General features: G+C 41.1%; 1 protein-coding gene and 2 long non-coding RNA genes across 9 annotated transcripts in view; 1 reads left to right on the forward strand and 2 right to left on the reverse strand.

Annotated features, from left to right (window-relative positions):
* LOC119032854 overlaps positions 1-7,831 on the reverse strand; it is a 19,852-nt gene extending 12,021 nt beyond the window's left edge. For 2 of the 3 annotated variants that reach the window (XR_005079066.1, XR_005079062.1), the window contains exon 1: positions 7,704-7,831. This is a non-coding gene — a long non-coding RNA (uncharacterized LOC119032854). Of the gene's footprint in view, positions 1-5,726; positions 6,873-7,703 lie in introns of those variants that run through there. The other variant, XR_005079067.1, reaches the window with a different exon arrangement.
* fosb (FBJ murine osteosarcoma viral oncogene homolog B) lies at positions 5,410-16,065 on the forward strand. Of its 4 annotated transcripts, none has more exons than XM_037122396.1 (6): positions 5,410-5,767; positions 6,888-7,372; positions 7,752-7,939; positions 9,650-10,033; positions 10,469-10,576; positions 11,011-16,065. In XM_037122396.1, the coding sequence occupies exons 2-6, from the start codon at positions 7,309-7,311 to the stop codon at positions 11,599-11,601; spliced, it is 1,335 nt and encodes a 444-aa protein (XP_036978291.1). In that variant the 5' UTR covers positions 5,410-5,767; positions 6,888-7,308; the 3' UTR covers positions 11,602-16,065. The 4 variants fall into 4 exon arrangements, with proteins under 4 accessions (XP_036978291.1, XP_036978315.1, XP_036978309.1 ...); XM_037122420.1 differs by lacking the exon at positions 5,410-5,767 and having other exon boundaries at positions 11,011-11,349; positions 11,510-16,065; XM_037122414.1 differs by lacking the exon at positions 5,410-5,767 and having other exon boundaries at positions 7,701-7,939.
* LOC119032848 lies at positions 8,262-17,279 on the reverse strand. 2 transcript variants are annotated; one of them, XR_005079061.1, is made up of 4 exons: positions 17,141-17,279; positions 9,738-10,001; positions 9,301-9,501; positions 8,262-9,032 (listed from the first exon to the last, which is right to left on the reverse strand). It is a non-coding gene; the product is annotated as an uncharacterized LOC119032848 (long non-coding RNA). The 2 variants fall into 2 exon arrangements; XR_005079060.1 differs by lacking the exon at positions 8,262-9,032 and having other exon boundaries at positions 9,124-9,501.
* Between the last annotated feature and the right edge of the window lie 9 nt (positions 17,280-17,288).

Here is a 17,288-nt window from a genome sequence, read left to right on the forward strand (position 1 = left end):
GAGCTAAATGTTTATGTCATTCAACTGTCTGTTTTCATTTTAAACTTTTTATGAGAAAGAAGTGAAACATTTCAGCAGTGGTGGAAAAAAAACATTGTAAATATGCCAGAATCACAAAAATGCTAGTTTTCATCTGTAGTTCCTGTCCAGGGGTAAAGTTGACCTAAGTCAGCCTTAAATCAGAGGCAAGGAGTTTAAACGTGTTATTTCTGATTTGGAGTGACGAGCCAAAACAAAACTAACATTTGCCTGTAAAATCACAATCTGCTTGTTACTTCAGCTCATGTGATAGGTGGCACAGATGCAAATTGTAAAATGAACGATGGCTGAGTTGCTTCAGGCAGCTTCGGTATCGGTGTCCTGGTACTGTACATGTTGTCTCGCTGCACTGGGAGGCTTGAACAGAACAGAGCCATCGTTAATGTGATCAGTAACATCTGTGCTTTTCTTCAAGATGTCTGCTGTGAAAAAGGGAGTTGACTTATATGTTTAAAATGTAGGAAATGTGACTAATTATATGTATAAATGCGGAAAATGAAAAACTCTTGAGTCAGTGCCTGAACATTGTATTCACCGACAGTATGTGACTAAATATACTGAGTTACTTTCCCCCTCTGATCTCATCCTCATTCTCTCTTCACCCTCTTGCTCTCGTCCCTCCCTCTCTCTGGCACTCTGCCTTTCTGACTGGCAGTGAGCCTGTTGAAAGTAGGCTAGGATTGACGCGCTGCTTGTGTCTGAGTCACAGAGAGCTGTGGAATACTGAAACCCACTGATTGCATTTAACTTTAGGCATCCGACTCCCATGCAGTACATGATACAATAGAGCCATCCGCTCCGCTTTCTGCACCTCGATGCTGACGTTTATGGGTGCACTTAGAACAACAACAAAAAAAGGACAGGCAATTGTTCTGACGCTGTGAACAATTGCAAAGATGGTTATTTAGAGACAGATTAAGTAATGATCTCATTCGCCTCGTACTGTATTACAGCACAAGCACTCAAATTTGATTATCCTACTTGTGGATGCACACCGATGGGTCTAGGATGAGACCACACAAGTTGAGTAATGAGGGGTAAAATGCAAAAAAAAAAAAACAAAAAAAAAAAACAACTGTGGTGCATCATCTTAATTTTCTCCCACAGTACAATAATCTCTCTCATGCAGAGTGGTCAAGCATCTTTTTAATTTGTGCTTCATCATCAAGTACTGTCAAGAGCCTTTTCACAGTGGGTCAGTGAGCCATAGCCTCACTAACAGGCTTAACACTGAGGGGAATGAGGGAGGGAGGCCTTATACCACTACTGAAATTAGATGACGTGAGAACATTTTTGTCTCAGAAGAGCCCACAACTGAGTCTGTGACGCATGCACAACTGAATGTTTTACCTTCTCCACAGATCACTGTAAATTCTTGCTGTGCGTGTGTGCTGTGTGGGATCCTATAAACACACACGCAGGTTATTTAACTGGAGAGTCGTAAGGATTACACCGTATAAACACAAGTACATTAACATAAACAGGACAAAAGCGAGCTGAAGCAGCGAACAAGAAAAACTGGAAAGTCACAAGTGTAAATAATGTAAACCAGCTCTTCACTTTGGGTCATGGGAATTTTCCTTTCACTCAACATAAGTTTTGTGGTGTTGACTGTCTATTGAAGGGTCCTGTGGAGTCCGTGGGAGTGTGTGGTGCCACAGGGCTGCCGCTCGAGTGCATCTAATCCTTGTGCAACTGAGGCAAAAGCTGTGTTTGCATCCTCAGCAGAAAGTCGAAGAGGTTTTTAGGTTGCTATGTCAGTGAGGGATTTGAAGTATCTTATTAAGAAAAGGCTCCCTGCTGCATCCAAATGTTGTACCGGTCCATCATGGTGAAAAGAAAACAGGCCTCAAGGTTGATGATTCACTAATTTACAGACTGCATGTTACAATCATAACTTCACTAAGTGGGCAGTGATGGAAACAAGAGGGAACAAACTCTCCTTAAGGTGTAAAAAGTTGTCAAAAGTATTGATACTGAAATACTTTTTTAATACCACGTGTTTAAAAGAATACAATATTCACATTCAAGAGTATCAAAAGTACCAAAAACAGATCTAAAATCTGATTTTCAACCAAAGGCTGCACACAATATATTAACCGTCTACAAATGATCACTGTTTAACAGTATTAGTTACAGTATTACATTATGACTGTATAGAAATAAACAAAGGTTTGAACAGAGGCTTAATTATAATTATAAATTGGTGAGGGATGTTAACCTAAAAAACAAAGGAATTATTCAGTTGAGTTGCTATACAGGTTTTTATCTTTTTGCCATGGTATTGAAAGAGGTAGTATTGGGCTTTTCTGTACTAGTATTGTATCAAAATGCAAAAATTCTGATATCAGGAAAACCTAACTTGTATTTTTCTTTAATTCAACTATTGTTTGATCCATTAACTGCTAAACCTTAGATTGTCATATGTAAACACTAATTATGGCAGTAGTGATTTCTGGCACCGTGCAGCTTTTAATTGTAATCAACTGGAAACTGCCCTCAGCAGCAAAATTCTTTTATTTTGCTAGAGAAAATGTTGAAGGTTTACTCTCTGAAGTCTTATATGACTCTTGTAATTATTTTTAACAACTTAATTGTTGATTACCTCACCATGAATGTGTTTTGTCTGTTTCTAGAGATCATGATCTCAGAGAGACTCTCCTGATTAAACAAAGTTCAATAAATAAAATGAGTTTGCTTCATATATTGTGCCTGGGCTCATCTTTTGAGAGAAGGTGACGAGCTCACATATCCAGACTGTTTGTGTGAAACATCTGGTCTGGATTTCTCCCACAAACAGTGTGTTCTTGGAGTGCTTCCCAGTGGTTAAAGACAAACACAACTCCTCCCCCTTGCCATGATTAAACAATAACATATGGAATATGTTATAAATTTCATTGACATAACAAACTTGAACAAAACAAGCAACACAAATTGGATTCCAATTCTGTCTGTCTGAACAACACTGAACACCAAGGGATATCAGGAGAAGGTGAAGTTAGTTTCTCAGCGGTTTGCTTGTTATTTGGCTTTCAATAAAAAAGAGGAAGACAGTTTCTCAGCTCCCCTCCTGCTCTGTGGCACAACTACAAAACACAATCAGCTGCAAGACAGAAAACTGGAGAAACTGCACTCTGCCATTAATGAAAAGTTTTCTTTTTTCACTCACAAGAAGAAGGAGACTGAGGGCAGCTAAAGCGTGTACTTCTCTTTTCATGCCATCAAGACTACTCAGAAGTACATGAGCCAAATACACAAGGACGTACAAAATAGCATGAGCAGTTTGAAATATGATAAAAAAGAAAATCCAGTGCAACACCACAAACTGTGATCTAAAACTACCCAAATATTGGCAAATTGCAGGGCTGTTTTAAAGTCAAGCAATTAAAGTATAAAGGGGAGTGTATGACACATATCATAGTCATAAACTCATAAAAACAAACTTAAACAAAAATAAAACAGTTTTCATGTCAATTCACCATCATGACAGAAAGATTGGATTGCTGTCATGTCTAAAAATCTGATAGCATTGAAGTTCAAATGACTTTACAGAAGCTGCTTCGCTGAATAAAAAGTGATGTCCCAAGTTCAAAAGTTTATGGTTGAATCTGAACTGAAATATTAATAAATGCAGGACTCCAATTTCATCTCCATTATTTCAGATAATACTGAACAGACAAGCCATGTTTACATAGGCGTGTAGGGAGGCCTTTGACTTTGCCAAGAAAGACTTACTGGATTTAAACGAGAATAGATGAGTTATTAAACGGTTACAGGGGAAGACCTGAACCCCACCTGACAGATCATGTAATACTAAGCTTCAGGGATTTTTAGCCCAAAGGCTGAGCCCCAAGTCAAGTCAAGCATAGCTTTTTCATAGACAGTCCTAGCTTCAGTTTCAGTTTTGTTTGCAAGGTGAATAAGAACAGCTCTCAGTGAAAACAGCAGACAAAGGAAACTGTCGAGGGGCTGAGAGAAAACCTTGGGTATGAGGCTAAGAGACATTTTGGTTGGCTGGAGAGAAAAGGCAGATCATATTTCTCTCTGTGAGGTGGGGAGAGTCTGTGAGGGTTATGCAATGTTGTTGGGATATGGAGCCAGAAGGGGTGTAAACAACACTCTGAAGTGGGACAGGCCTTGCCGTTGCCTGGTAACAAATATTTTGGGCAGGAAGACTAGGCAAACACGGCCCGCCTTCCAAAAGGAAATAGGGGCTGGCCTCATGAGCGCAGCACAAGTTAGTGACTTCCCGAAAATACGCTATAGAGACAGGGGCAAGCAAAACAAAGCACATCAGGGGCATCAGACATCACTATTTTTTTTTACCTGGGGTGGCGAGAGTCTAGACCACCACATGTTGTAAACAAACAAACTCTCAAGGAACAAAATAGTTTAGGGAGAGGACTGCAGTCTGGGTTACACATAATTACTCCACACTCTAAATGTAGACATGAGTAGTACAGTGTCTAGTCTTTGTATAACTGACTAGACCTCAACAAGCTGTAACACTGTCTCACTGCATGATGAATAGTGTGCAATACCCACAACTTAGACTTTACAAGCATTCATATACAAAGTGAACCCTTAACACTTTATTTTAAAAACTACTCTTCACACAGTTCAAGTGTGATTATTTTACTGTTCTTTTTTAATAACTATGAATTCTAAGAACTCCATGACAGCAGCATTTATATTATGGGAAATATCCTTATAAATAAAGTCGATTTTATTGAATTCAGGTCAATGCCACAGAAAGTGGCTGAGCAAAATCTGCAGAATTTATTCAGTAAGAGATAATTACTGTCCACCTTTCGCACAAAACGTAAGCATCTGTAGCCACTAGACCATCAAAAATGGCTTATTTGGTTGCGTTGTCTGAAGCATATCTGTTTATTTAAAATGGTCTAAAATCACAATTTTTCTGTTTTCCCACGCATTCAGGTTACAAGAGTTCGATAAACAACAAGATACATGAATTTGTTAAGTGTGCATTACTTCCCCGAGCGCATTCAACAGGCTACGACTCGGACACGGGCACAGCTACGCATTTAGAAAACACTAACAACGTCAACTTAACTTTCCCTGTGACTATCTGTCGCTACAACACGAAACACAACAGCCTGTCGCGGATAAACCCGTGCTTGAACAATAGGGATCGGTGTGCGGTGCTCCAGTTTTGCTGCTGTTCCCAGCACAGAAAGAATCCGGAAGCCATATTGTGTGCTCGTGCTGCTGTCTGTCACTCAGAGCCGGTTACCACGGAAACCGGTTGCTAGGCGGCATAACAAAAAAGACCAAATTTATACGTCTTTGCGTCAGAGGCAACGGCGTATCCATGGCGACAGAACGCTACACACATGCAGCAGAAACCCGTGGCTAGCACATGGTGCCGGTTACTTGTTTTAGCCTGAATATCTGCTTTTCACGTGGTCATAGTGACTATTTTGAAAGGTGACACGAGGGAAAACATATCGTTTGTTGTCACTGTAACGTCTTTTTGTATATTTATTGGCATACAAAGGTTAAATAACAGTATTAGTCAGGAGTCATCTTCGTGATTTCTTACTGTCTTCTTCGTACTCCCCCCGCGAAGCCCCGCTATTATCGTTTTTTCCCCCCGTGAATGTGGGAGTTCGCCTGCGTTATCAGCCATTCACCTCAGTAATTCCCCATCATGAACAACTTACATAGACGGAGTTAGTCATCCCGGTTCAGCAGCACAGCCACGGTAACGGCAAACCCGGATGGGACACAACGTCCTCCGTCTCTGACGTTGTTGTAGCGCTGACTAATAGGCTAACTTGTTATCCCCAATCTCTTCTCTTTTTGCTCACGCCCTTTCACACATCGACCCTGACACAGCAGCATGTCCGCCCCGTGACATTGTTTGACATCACAACCAAAAAACGTGGGCCTCGTATTTGAGATTTTCATTCAAGATTTGCCACCCGGTCTTCCAGCATTTAGCGTGTGGAGCAACCGACCCCCCCTCGACCAAAGCCAGCCTCCCACCTGCCACATTCCCACTGGTGTCCTCATGTAGGCTATAATAATGAATCACTTTCTGCTCGACCGGGTGATGTTTGCAATGACAGGCGCCGATTTCCGTCACTGCTGCCCACTGTCCATGTCAGAACAACACTGCTGTTTACCGATTTATGTTTTTTATTGGGTCGAATGAGGCAGTTGTTGCTGCTGTATGACACAGAGTTTTGCCTACACAAAAATCCATAAATACATTAATCAAACTGAAATATTGGGTAAATTCAGACAGCACTGTGTACAGTTCGAGGGCATTTCTGAACCTGTATTAAATCCACAAATGGCACCGTGCCTGGCTTCAGGTTTAGGGAGTGTTCACACACACGAAAAAGGAGTCTTTCCTCCCATTAGACGTTAAGCTCTTGAGCTCAGAGGACTCCCGAGGGCGTGTCCTGAGAAACTTTACAGCAGGATTTCCCTTGCATGCCTGACGGGATTCCGTCCCAGAGTGACATAGATTTCTAGATGTTGCATAAGTAAGCCATTGTATAGGTTATCTTAAGACATTGTTAGCTTTTTTTTTAAGCCCTATATGATATTGAGACGAGGAGTTGCTATGTCATCTGTATCTAAGATATATTCAATTACTAATAGTCATGTTGACGTCCATATATGGGCTGTTGATTTCCTTAAATGTTGATTCCTTAAATGATTACAAATACTGAAGACATTATAGGAATATTGCTATGACTTCTCTTGACGTGTCCATGACATAAAAAAATATTCCTATCAAGATAGACGCATAGGTAGTCCTAAATAGATACTTTCCATATTTATCACTAAAGTTTCTTAAAATTTCCTTTCAGAAATTGTCAGACGGTGAGAAATATCTCGTGCCTGTGATAGTATAAAAAAAAAACATCTATTATTATCCGTCGGCGAGGTGAGCTTCTGGTCCATTTCAGTGGGAGAGGGATTCCCTCAACGTCACCAAGGATACCAAACACAACAAGCACAAATATGGTCATGTACGTCAGCGGAACTCCGAGGGAGGGACTAGAAATGCCCTGGTTGTAGCCGATGAGGATGGATTCATTCATAAGACAAGATCTGCTACTGTACACCGTAAAGCTAACGTCCTCCGGCACACAGTGAACGGACTTTATGGATTTATAATCGCAAACTAAGAACAGCGCTCCGAGGATTTAAAGCTAAACGAGAGGACTTCTTAACACATTGAATCGGGACACTTCCCCCTGAACGCGGGGAACTGGATTAAGCTTCTTCATGCAACTTTTTTGGAAAGAAACCAAGAGCATCTCACCGGAGTTTAACAGGAAGATCAGCAACTGTAAGTTAATATTAATATTGGTTGTGTGTGGAGTGAAGTGTTGGAAATAAGTGTTTGCTTACAGATCGCCGTGTTACAGCGGGCGAGACACAGCTGTCCACCGCTGCCCGTCAGTCTGCACGATAAAACATCCTTGACGATATCTTCTTACGGTTCATATTTCTGTCCAAGCATGTCATTTTACATAAAACAAGCTGCCGAACTTGCTATTGTAGGAGACCGATCGATTCATTTATGCAGACAAAAGTGAATAGCCTCGCTGGTGGAGGGTTCGTTCAACTTACTCTATGCGAAATGTATTAAGTGTAACATCATTCTCTCCTTACAGTACCTCTTCTTTAGTAATCTTCTTGTGCGTGCCGCTGCCCTGTCGCTGCAGGTGACATCGCGCTCTCTCGGGTAACTGCAGGTGTCACTTTCTCTCTCGGTCCCTCCGGGGAAATGTACCAAGGGTTCCCCGGCGACCCAGACAACGGATCCCGTGGAAGCTCGTCTCCATCCATAGAGTCCCAGTACCTTTCATCTGTGGACTCCTTCGGGAGCCCGCCGACCACCAGTGCTCCGCAGGTATGTTGACTCTAAGGCAAATTTATGCATATAGCCAATGTTAGTCATTGCTGACTGAAGAGTGGCATGGAGAATGGAATGGAAATTAATCTGAAAAATACTTCATGGATGCAACAGGTCTGAATTACGGTCTTATGCACAGGTGAACCCGTTGACCTGTGCTCTAGCTCTTCTGTATATGGGTATGGTTGCTTTGTTGCTAACTTTGTCTGTGGTCAAATTAAAATATGTAGTCTATACTGAGTTGACAAAACATATTTTTTTTTTCCTTATCAATTTACAGGCTATCATTACATTTAGACTATACGGTATAAAATAACAATGTATATGTTTTGTATGTGGTAACTGAGCACCCCATGTGTTTGGTATATGGCTTGAATGCTGTTTTATAACAATAAGGCAAAACAGCATAGCCTTTAATGTTGCATTATAATAAGTTAAAAAATCTGTGGGAATGTAGCTTAATTTTATGCAAAATGTATCAAATCTTGATACAAAGGCTAGAGCATGATTAAACATAGCACTGAAAATGTAATCCAGAAATGTTACATCATATATGTTGACGATCCACCTAAACGTTTCATAGCAGTTTTTATCATTTGTTTGTATCATGACGGAAGCCATTTTGTTTGTGCGACTTCGTTCGTGTAGTCAGATGTAAAAAGTCGCGTCAAGTATATCAACAATTCAGCATAGATGTACGTCGATCCGCTGCTGATGGGTAGCCCCGGCAGCGGCTCTCAAGCCTTGACAACGTGCTCCGTTTACAGCACGCCGCAGAACGGATGACAGGGTCCTGGAACTCTCCGACGTAAGCGCGGTAGCCCCGCCCCGCCTCGCTTCTCTCCTTCCACGCGCTGCGTTCTCCTCTCACAGGCCGCCGTGACGTAAATGCTTGTTCTATTTTGGAGTGCTACGTCGCGTTGCCAAGGGGAACACCGGGGGTGTGACGGGGGAGGAGGAAGAAGGAGGGGGGAGACGCTCTTCGAGAGACACGATTGGTCGAGGCAGCCGCTTTCAGAGCCGCCTGTCCCACTGTTTTAACTCGCTTTTATATGAATATTAATGATAGCTGATAATGTCCTCCTCCGGTCTGAAATAAGACAAAAGAGATGAGCGACAGATTTGAGCTTTTTAGCCAACATCGTGATGCAGGAAAAAAGTTGTGTCACAACAACAAACACTTCCTCTTGCTCCAGCAATTTACTTAAGCTATATCACACTCACAATAATTTAAAATGCCATTCCTATATATTTAAAGGCTGTTATTTGTAATTAAAAAAAACAAACAAATGAACACATTTGCTAGTGCATTCATAATAATGAATCCTTGATAGCAGCACTTAGAGGTTAAGTTTAACCTGCTGAAGCTGGGATGATGGTGTCAATAACTCTTTTGATATATGATAAAAATGTCCCAGTTGCTCATTTGGTTTAGTGGGCACCCCGTGTGGGGAGGCTGTTTGCCACAGTGGCCCAGAATTTGGGTCCAACCTGCGGCCCTTTGCTGCATGTTGTCTCCACTTTCTTTCCACCCCTTTCCTGTAAATTCTTCAGATATCCTGTCAAAAAAGGCACAAAAAGCTATAGTAAAACAAAACAAAAAACAACAGTTTCAAGCTTGTTCCTGTCTGTATTTCTGTGTCTGGTTGTCTTAATTAGTTTTCTCATCTACAGCCACTTTATATAGTCTGTAATGCTCTTCCTCAGGAGTGTGTGTCAGCGGGAGCTGGCTTGAGCATTGTGGACAGCGGGCCAGGGGCCAGTGTTGGAGGGGAAATGCCCAGTTCATTCGTACCAACCGTCACCGCCATCACCACCAGTCAAGACCTGCAGTGGATGGTTCAGCCAACCCTGATCTCCTCCCAGGCTTCTGGACAGAGTGGGTCCACTGGCACCACAACCATGACCCAGCCGGTGTCACTGGTGGACCCATACGACATGCCAGGTCCCAGTTACTCTTCGGGGTCTGGATTCACTCCTCCAAGTTCAGAAACTCCGGGCCCAGCTCCGGGCCCCATCCGCCAGTCCAGAACTCGTAGCCGCCGCGCTAGAGAAGAGTCTGTGAGTGAGGATGGAGATGTTGGTGTGTTAGTAAGTGTGTGTGCTTGAATGGTTTGTTTGTTGACTCTCACATGTCACATATGCAGTGCAGGTATATCATTTACATGGGCACCAAAAGAATCACACATGGACACATCCACAAAATACAGGGGCACATTTTAACAAAAAAAGTCCTCCCTATTTACTGTGGGATCTTCTCATATACATATACACAAACATACCAAACAGGGAGATGGGGGCAGAGGTCAGGTATATGTAGGGGGCTATGTGGGAGGAGGGCACAAACCAGACAGCAGATACTCCCGGGGTGTGAAGAATATGTTTCAATTCTTCTTTAGAAAGAGGAAAAATTTGGTCTCAGGACAACTACAGCTGGTGTCTTCTCTGACTGCAATATGTTTATATTTTCAATGGCAAAGAAAAAACTTTTGTGTTAATCAGTGTCATTTTTCCCCTTCATTCTAGCTCACACCTGAGGAAGAAGAGAAGAGGCGTGTTCGGCGAGAGCGAAACAAGCTGGCTGCCGCCAAATGCAGAAACCGCCGACGAGAGCTCACAGACAGACTGCAGTCGGTGAGCTTGGCCCTGTTATAGTTGCCAAAATGAGTAATGATCATAATTACATACGTTCCGCTACCTCCCATAGCATTGTGGAGCATGTTAATAAATGTGTAAGAGAGAAAATTATAGCAATGGAGTGTTAATCTGTGGTTAGGCAATTATAGACTTTGAGACAGATTACTGTACCTGTGGTATCTACAGCCTAATTAATGCACTCTTATGTAAGCCACCTTACATATCCTGCTGCAGGTAAGGAAGTGTTTCTGCGGGGATGGATACATCCACCTCCACAAGCACTGAAGTTGAGGTTTGGTGTAGCTAACCCCCCTGTCTTCTCTCTTTCTGCTTCTTTTTCTTTCTTCTTTCCTCCACTCATTTCACCCTCCTCTGTCTTGGTCCTCTGCCAAAATACCCCCGTTTCTTTCCTTTCCTGTACCTGCCCACAGGAGACAGACATACTGGAGGAGGAGAAGGCCGAGCTGGAAGCTGAGATCTCGGAGCTGCAGAAGGAGAAGGAGCGCCTGGAGTTTGTCCTGGTGGCCCACCAGCCGAACTGTAAGATCCCGTACCAGGACCAACCTCAGCAAGGCTCATCGCAGCTCCCTCCGCTCCAGTCCCAGCTCCCTCCCCAGACCTTACAACCTCCTGTCTCCATTGTGGGCTTGGCTGTGAAAGAGGACTCTTTCTATCTGCCTCCTGCCTACACAGCTCATCCGGCCTCCACACAGCCCCAGCCTCCGGTTCAGCAGCAGCAAGTCCAGCAGCAGCCAGGGATAATGCAGGAGGTAGAGTTTTCTAGTTCTTTCTATGGCTCAGCTGAGCCGGCACCAGGTGGGCCATGCCTCATGGCCAGCGACAGTGGTGGTGGTGGTGGTAACGATGACGCTGCGGCCATTGGCAGCTACAACACCTCATACACATCTTCATTTGTGTTCACCTACCCAGAGGGAGCCTGCGGGGTTAGTGCCAACCAGCGGAACAGCAGTAGCGAGCAGTCATCTGATTCCCTGAACTCGCCTTCGCTGCTGGCACTCTGACTGACCGACAGACACACGCGCACACATATCGACACACACACACAGTATGCTCGCTGGAAGTAGAGGCTGAGGCAAGTACATGCACAGTACCCATCAGTCTCAAAGATTGATAAAAAAAAAAAAAAAAAAGACCAATCATTTGTTTCTGATTGGCTTAAAGTTTACACATTCTGAAATGCATTCCAATTAAGAGCCATAGAAATAGTTGCACATGAAATACATTTGATCTAACTTTGATCATTGGGCCTAAATAATTTCTTGTTTTGTGTTATTGGAAAACCTGCAACTGGACAACTTCAGTGAATAAAAAACGAGTCACAAACACATCAAGTCCAAGTTGCCAATCTTAAGTGCTCTGAATCAACAGAGTAGTTCTCAAGAATATTCTCAATCTTGGACATGTACAGAACATTGAGTGAGTTACCACAAACTCACTTCACTCTACACTCCAACAAGCACCAGTGCCCCCAACTTGTTCCCTCTGTCGGTCGCCCTTTTTCCAGTGCTCTTGCTCTCATCCTTTTCCATCTTCTTCTCCCTTCTTCCTCTTGCTGAATGTATTTGTGCAAATCTGAAAATAGGGACGAAGGACATTTCTGTTCTTTTCTTGTGGAAGACAGGCCGCTGATTTCTCGCTCCTCTCTAACCCTTCATCTGCTCGGCCTCCCTCTGCTTCTTCATTTGCTGCTTGGACTTGGCAAGTTGGGGATCTGAGTATCACAGCCTCCACTAAACCTTGTGCTTTCTTCTCTCGTTTTAAAAAAAAGTCTTCTTCCGTCTGCCTACCTGCCATGCGACCCATCTCTGCCCATCTCTCTCTTCTCTTCTGTCTCTTTGTTTCTCCCTCTCTCTGAAGTCTTCGACCCCCGAGAGCCCGAAGACCCCGTCCAGCCCCTGGGACCTTGAGTGAATGATGGCCCTACTAACGCGTCCTTTTGCACCCTCTCATACAAGGACATGGATGCAACCCTCCACACAGAGGAACCTTTTTCTTGGAGCGCATTGCTCAAAGCAAAACAGTGAACAGCAGCTAGAAACATTCACACACGCACATAGACACATAATTGATGAACGCTACATGCAAGACGGATGCCACTGTCTTCTGCTGAGCCATTTTTCAATGTACACATGATGATTAGACACATCGTCGTGAGGTCGGTTAAAAGTGAGGATGGAGAGAGGTTTAGCAGGAAGGGAGGAAGGAAGTGCGACCAAGCTGGACAAACGAAGAGGATGACTCTCATCCTAACCATCGATTTTTGGAACCAAATGTTGAAAACAATGAGAGAGCTAAATGTCAAAGCAAAAAAAAAAAAAGAAAGAAAAAATCTGCTCTTGCCAACTGTGTGGAAGGGTGACCTCAGTAAAAACACCTCCATACCACAGAGCCTCATCACTCCGGGCCTACATGCGCATATTCACGCCATCGCTTTGAAGTCTCTGAACTGAAGATACAGACGTTTTGTTGCAGCGCACCAGCTCCGTGTTTTTTGCTAAGAATCAATCAGATGTGAACCGATGCCTTTATTTAGAGGAGAGACGTTTCTTTCCTAGTGATTCAGACAACCTCTAAACACTGGGCTCAGTGGTCTCTGTACCTCCCCTGTTTTCTCAGTGGAGACGAGGCGGGGGTGCGATTTATTGTGAGTGCGTCCACTCTGAGGCACCTGGCCCGTTTATTTCTTTCTTTATTGAGGTTGATGTGGTGAGTGAGCACAAAGCAAGACCTGGAAACAAAAAAGAGGAGAACATATGGGCTGATGTTGTGGAGTGAGCGTCCTTTCCTTGCCTGTGAATTTGTACAATTTGTTTTTCCTGTATGTTTGAGTGAGAATTGTTATATATTTTAATGTCTATGTTTGTTTGCGTGTTTGATTGTTTTGCATTGACCTCTGCTTTCATTTGTGCCGTTGCCGTTTCTTGTTTATTTTTGTTTGTTTTGTTTTTTTTAATCAGGAGATTTCCTTATAACTGTTACTATTATTATTGCATTGTAACGATTGTTTCATTATTTTATTGTATTTTCATTTGGCAACTTTGGAGGCATGTTGTGCACTACAAAAAAAAAAAAATCTGATTATAAGTCTATATGCATATACATATATACAGGTAAAATGTATATACAAGTGTATGTACCATGATTGTAAAGTATGAATGTTTGCAGATCTAAATGGGATATTTTTGTCAATGAAGAACAAGATAAAATGTTACTGAGGTTTAGTTTTAAAATAAATATTTTTCTAAAGGAACAAAAAAAAAACTATAATAAATTTAAAGTACTGCCCTATCCCTAAAAATGAAGCACGATGTCACTGCCTCTATCAATGTGTATTTATGTTTTATAAACAATATAAAGCACTATCCAAGTTACATTAAATGTATGTTTATAATTATGATGTTAGAAGGTTGTGGTAACGCCTTTGTTTTGTTTGTTTGTTTTTTCTCTGTGAGGTCTGTCCCAATGCTACTGACACCTTAATGCCACTTGATCCTTCACAGATGCAAAATGAGGAAAAGAAATAGTGTGATTGAATGTCAATACACGTATTAAAAGTGTTCAGACTACAACATAATGACTAAACTGTTTCATTTAAAGGACAAAGTATTTCATACGCAGTATGCATTTCTGTCCAGTATAAACATATCACTTAAGAACTTTGTTATTTCCTAACCAAAATGTGTGTTTGAAGGATAATAACAGTTTTAGCCTTGATATGAACATTCTCATATTTATCAATTCTTGTACTAAAACAAATATGTTGTCTAATTAACATAAAAATCTCTTGTGATTGTATTTGCTGGATAAGAAGCTTTATTTTCAATAAATAAACATGTTTACTCAAAGAATGCCAAGATTAATGATAACATTTTTTGTTTAAATGTGGCTCTTGGTGGTCAGAAAATGGGCAGACCTCATTTTTCAAAATGTTGAATAAGGACTGTGTTTGTACAGATGTTGGAGATGCCTTTTGATTTCACTCCAAATGCAAATGTGATGAGAATATGTTCTGGTGTGAGAATAAGCATAAAACATATTCAATAGTTCTCATGTACATAGGTTTTTGTGGTGCTACTTACAGTATACTATAATGATGAGGCAGTTTCACATTGTATGGTGAAAGGTTAAACATTGCTGTTGCTGTGGTTCCAGACATATGAACACATTTATTGAGAATAGAAGACAATGACACAGTGAATTCCCAGCAGCTGAAGCTCTGAGAGCCCCAGTAATGATTACATTTGATTTCTATCAATTGCCTGCTATATCTTTAAGTGTCATAAACAAATCCCAGAGGGCCTTTGTACTGTATCTGCACTCCACACTTACGTCCCTGATCGCCACACAGCATATTAGACTCATTCTTTTGTCTAATTTCTTTGCATTGGATTTAACCGAGGTTGTCTGACTTTGCTTTTTTTCTGTAAGGCACAATCAAAAAATGGGTTGCTAATGAATTGGAAATGGTGACAAAGAAGGAAAAGGAGGTATATTTAGCTGCCGGCTATAAGAGGGAGAAACTGCCTGCACCCACTTGTACTGTACAATGGCTGCGTTAGCGTTAACTGAACAAGAGCTTTCCTATTTTTCTATGATGAGGTGAATGTTGCTATGTATTTCTATTTTTCCACAAGTCCCATATACGCGCTGATTTAACATTTTCCCTGGTATGAAATGCAATACTTTTGATCCTCTTGGATAAACATAATGTAGCAAATCATGCAGTGCTCAAACTGACAGCTACTATATGTCAAGTGTGATGATGTATTGCTTTAATCATTAATTTTTGTTACAATATTAAAGGTTATCCAAAATACTTATTGTAACATTTAATTTTGAGACAATCGTCACAAACAATTGTGTTACAATATATCTTATTATATACATATATACACACACATTATATATATATAAAAGTTATTTTTAATTTCATTCATATAAGTTCCTCCACTTCAAAAAGCCAATGCCTCTCCTAATACAGTCCTTTAATCAATGTTTCATCAATTTTATATGATTTGATATGTTTTAAGGTCACCACAGTGAAAGGTCCAAAGAAACTTCTAGATGTGGCATTGTCAGATGTCATGAAGGTGCTCTGATATCAAATTGTCTATTTTTTCAGTGCATATGATTTAACAGAACTTACTAGTTTTCTGCACATCACTATCAAGTACTGTTTACTTATTTTTATAACTTGATTTACATTGTGTTTACTCTTAAAGAGGACCAAAGTGTACGACAAATTTGACGCTTTTGTAGTCCCTGTGTGTGATCTTCTGTGTCCATATTTCAGCTTCTGGCACTTTTTGTTATCCTTGGAAAGTTTACATGATAAAGTTTTTTCTCAGTTTCTAGACTGCAAAAGCTGGGTGAGCTGTCTCCTTTAATGATGGTTTGACCAAATGCCATTCATTTTCAATTTGTGAAGACATTATATAAAATAAAAAAAAACATATTATGAACTACATGTCTCTCACTTTCAAATGCTTTACCTTGATATATGCCTGATTATTTGTTAGTGTATTGCCTTTTTCAAAGTCAGTTACCATCCCTGTTACTTCAGTTGAGACTGAAAGAGATGAGCATGTACCTGACAAGCGTTCATGTTTTTGTATGTTTAAGTTTCCGGACTCCTAACTAATTTTTTTATTTTCATTACCTATGCCTATGAATGTGTTGATTATTTTCTTTATTCTCTTGATTAATTGTGATGTCTATGAAATGTCAGAAAATGTGAGGTGAGAATGCCCATCACAATTCCCCAGAACATACGACATATGTTTTATTCAGTATCAAAAGCCCTGTACACTAAAGTGGGCACAACTTTTTTTTTTTTTTTTTTTTGCTAATTTGATGGAACAATATAACAAAACTTCTTTTTTTCAGCCCAATCCCTTTCACACCTTTCTAGCTTCAAACAGTGTTGATGGGGGCATTATTTTCCTTTGAACATCCTACAAGTAGAATGTGTGGAAGTATATTAAATTCTGTAGTTTAAATTTTGTAGTTTTCTGTAGTCTCAATTTTAACAATGTATCCCACTGCTTGTATTTGAACATTGCGATGAGCTCACTGATTTATTATTTGACCTTTATTTTATCTCTTTAAGGTCTGTATATGAATAGTGGAATCGTGGAGTCTATCATTCCCTGCCGGAAAAATGTCACTAGCAAGAACAGAATATGTTGTGTTTTGGTGCTGGTCTATGCTGTTTTTTTGTTTTTTTTGGGGGGGGGGGGGGGGGGGGGGGGGGTTCAGCAGGGTCCCCTATGTCATATACAGAGCTTTGAAGCATCTTTGTATTTCATCAATTGGTTTGTTTTACAGCCTTTACAGTGTTTCTTAACGGTACCCAGGTGTTGTTGTGAGCTACCTGACCGCTAAATACCTGTCTGACCACAAATGGCAAACAGCCAAAGTTAGCAACGAGTTAATATTGTGGCTTGTTCAGCGGCTAACGAACCCGATATTTCCCTCAGGATTTGGTGGAGACAACAACTTTTTTAACAAAGTAGATAGGAGAGTATATATTGGACTTACATGTGTCAGCTGTCCCGAAGCATGACTCCAAGTGTTGCTCTGTATCTGCTGGATGTGTTTCCATAAGCAACGGTTTGCTAACGGCTACATCTCTAAACTGAAGATTTAAACGGTTTGGTCAAAGAGCGGATACTTTCAAATTAAAGCA

The sequence above is a fragment of the Acanthopagrus latus genome, chromosome 2, assembly GCF_904848185.1.
Source record: "Acanthopagrus latus isolate v.2019 chromosome 2, fAcaLat1.1, whole genome shotgun sequence".
Lineage (NCBI taxonomy): Eukaryota > Metazoa > Chordata > Actinopteri > Spariformes > Sparidae > Acanthopagrus > Acanthopagrus latus.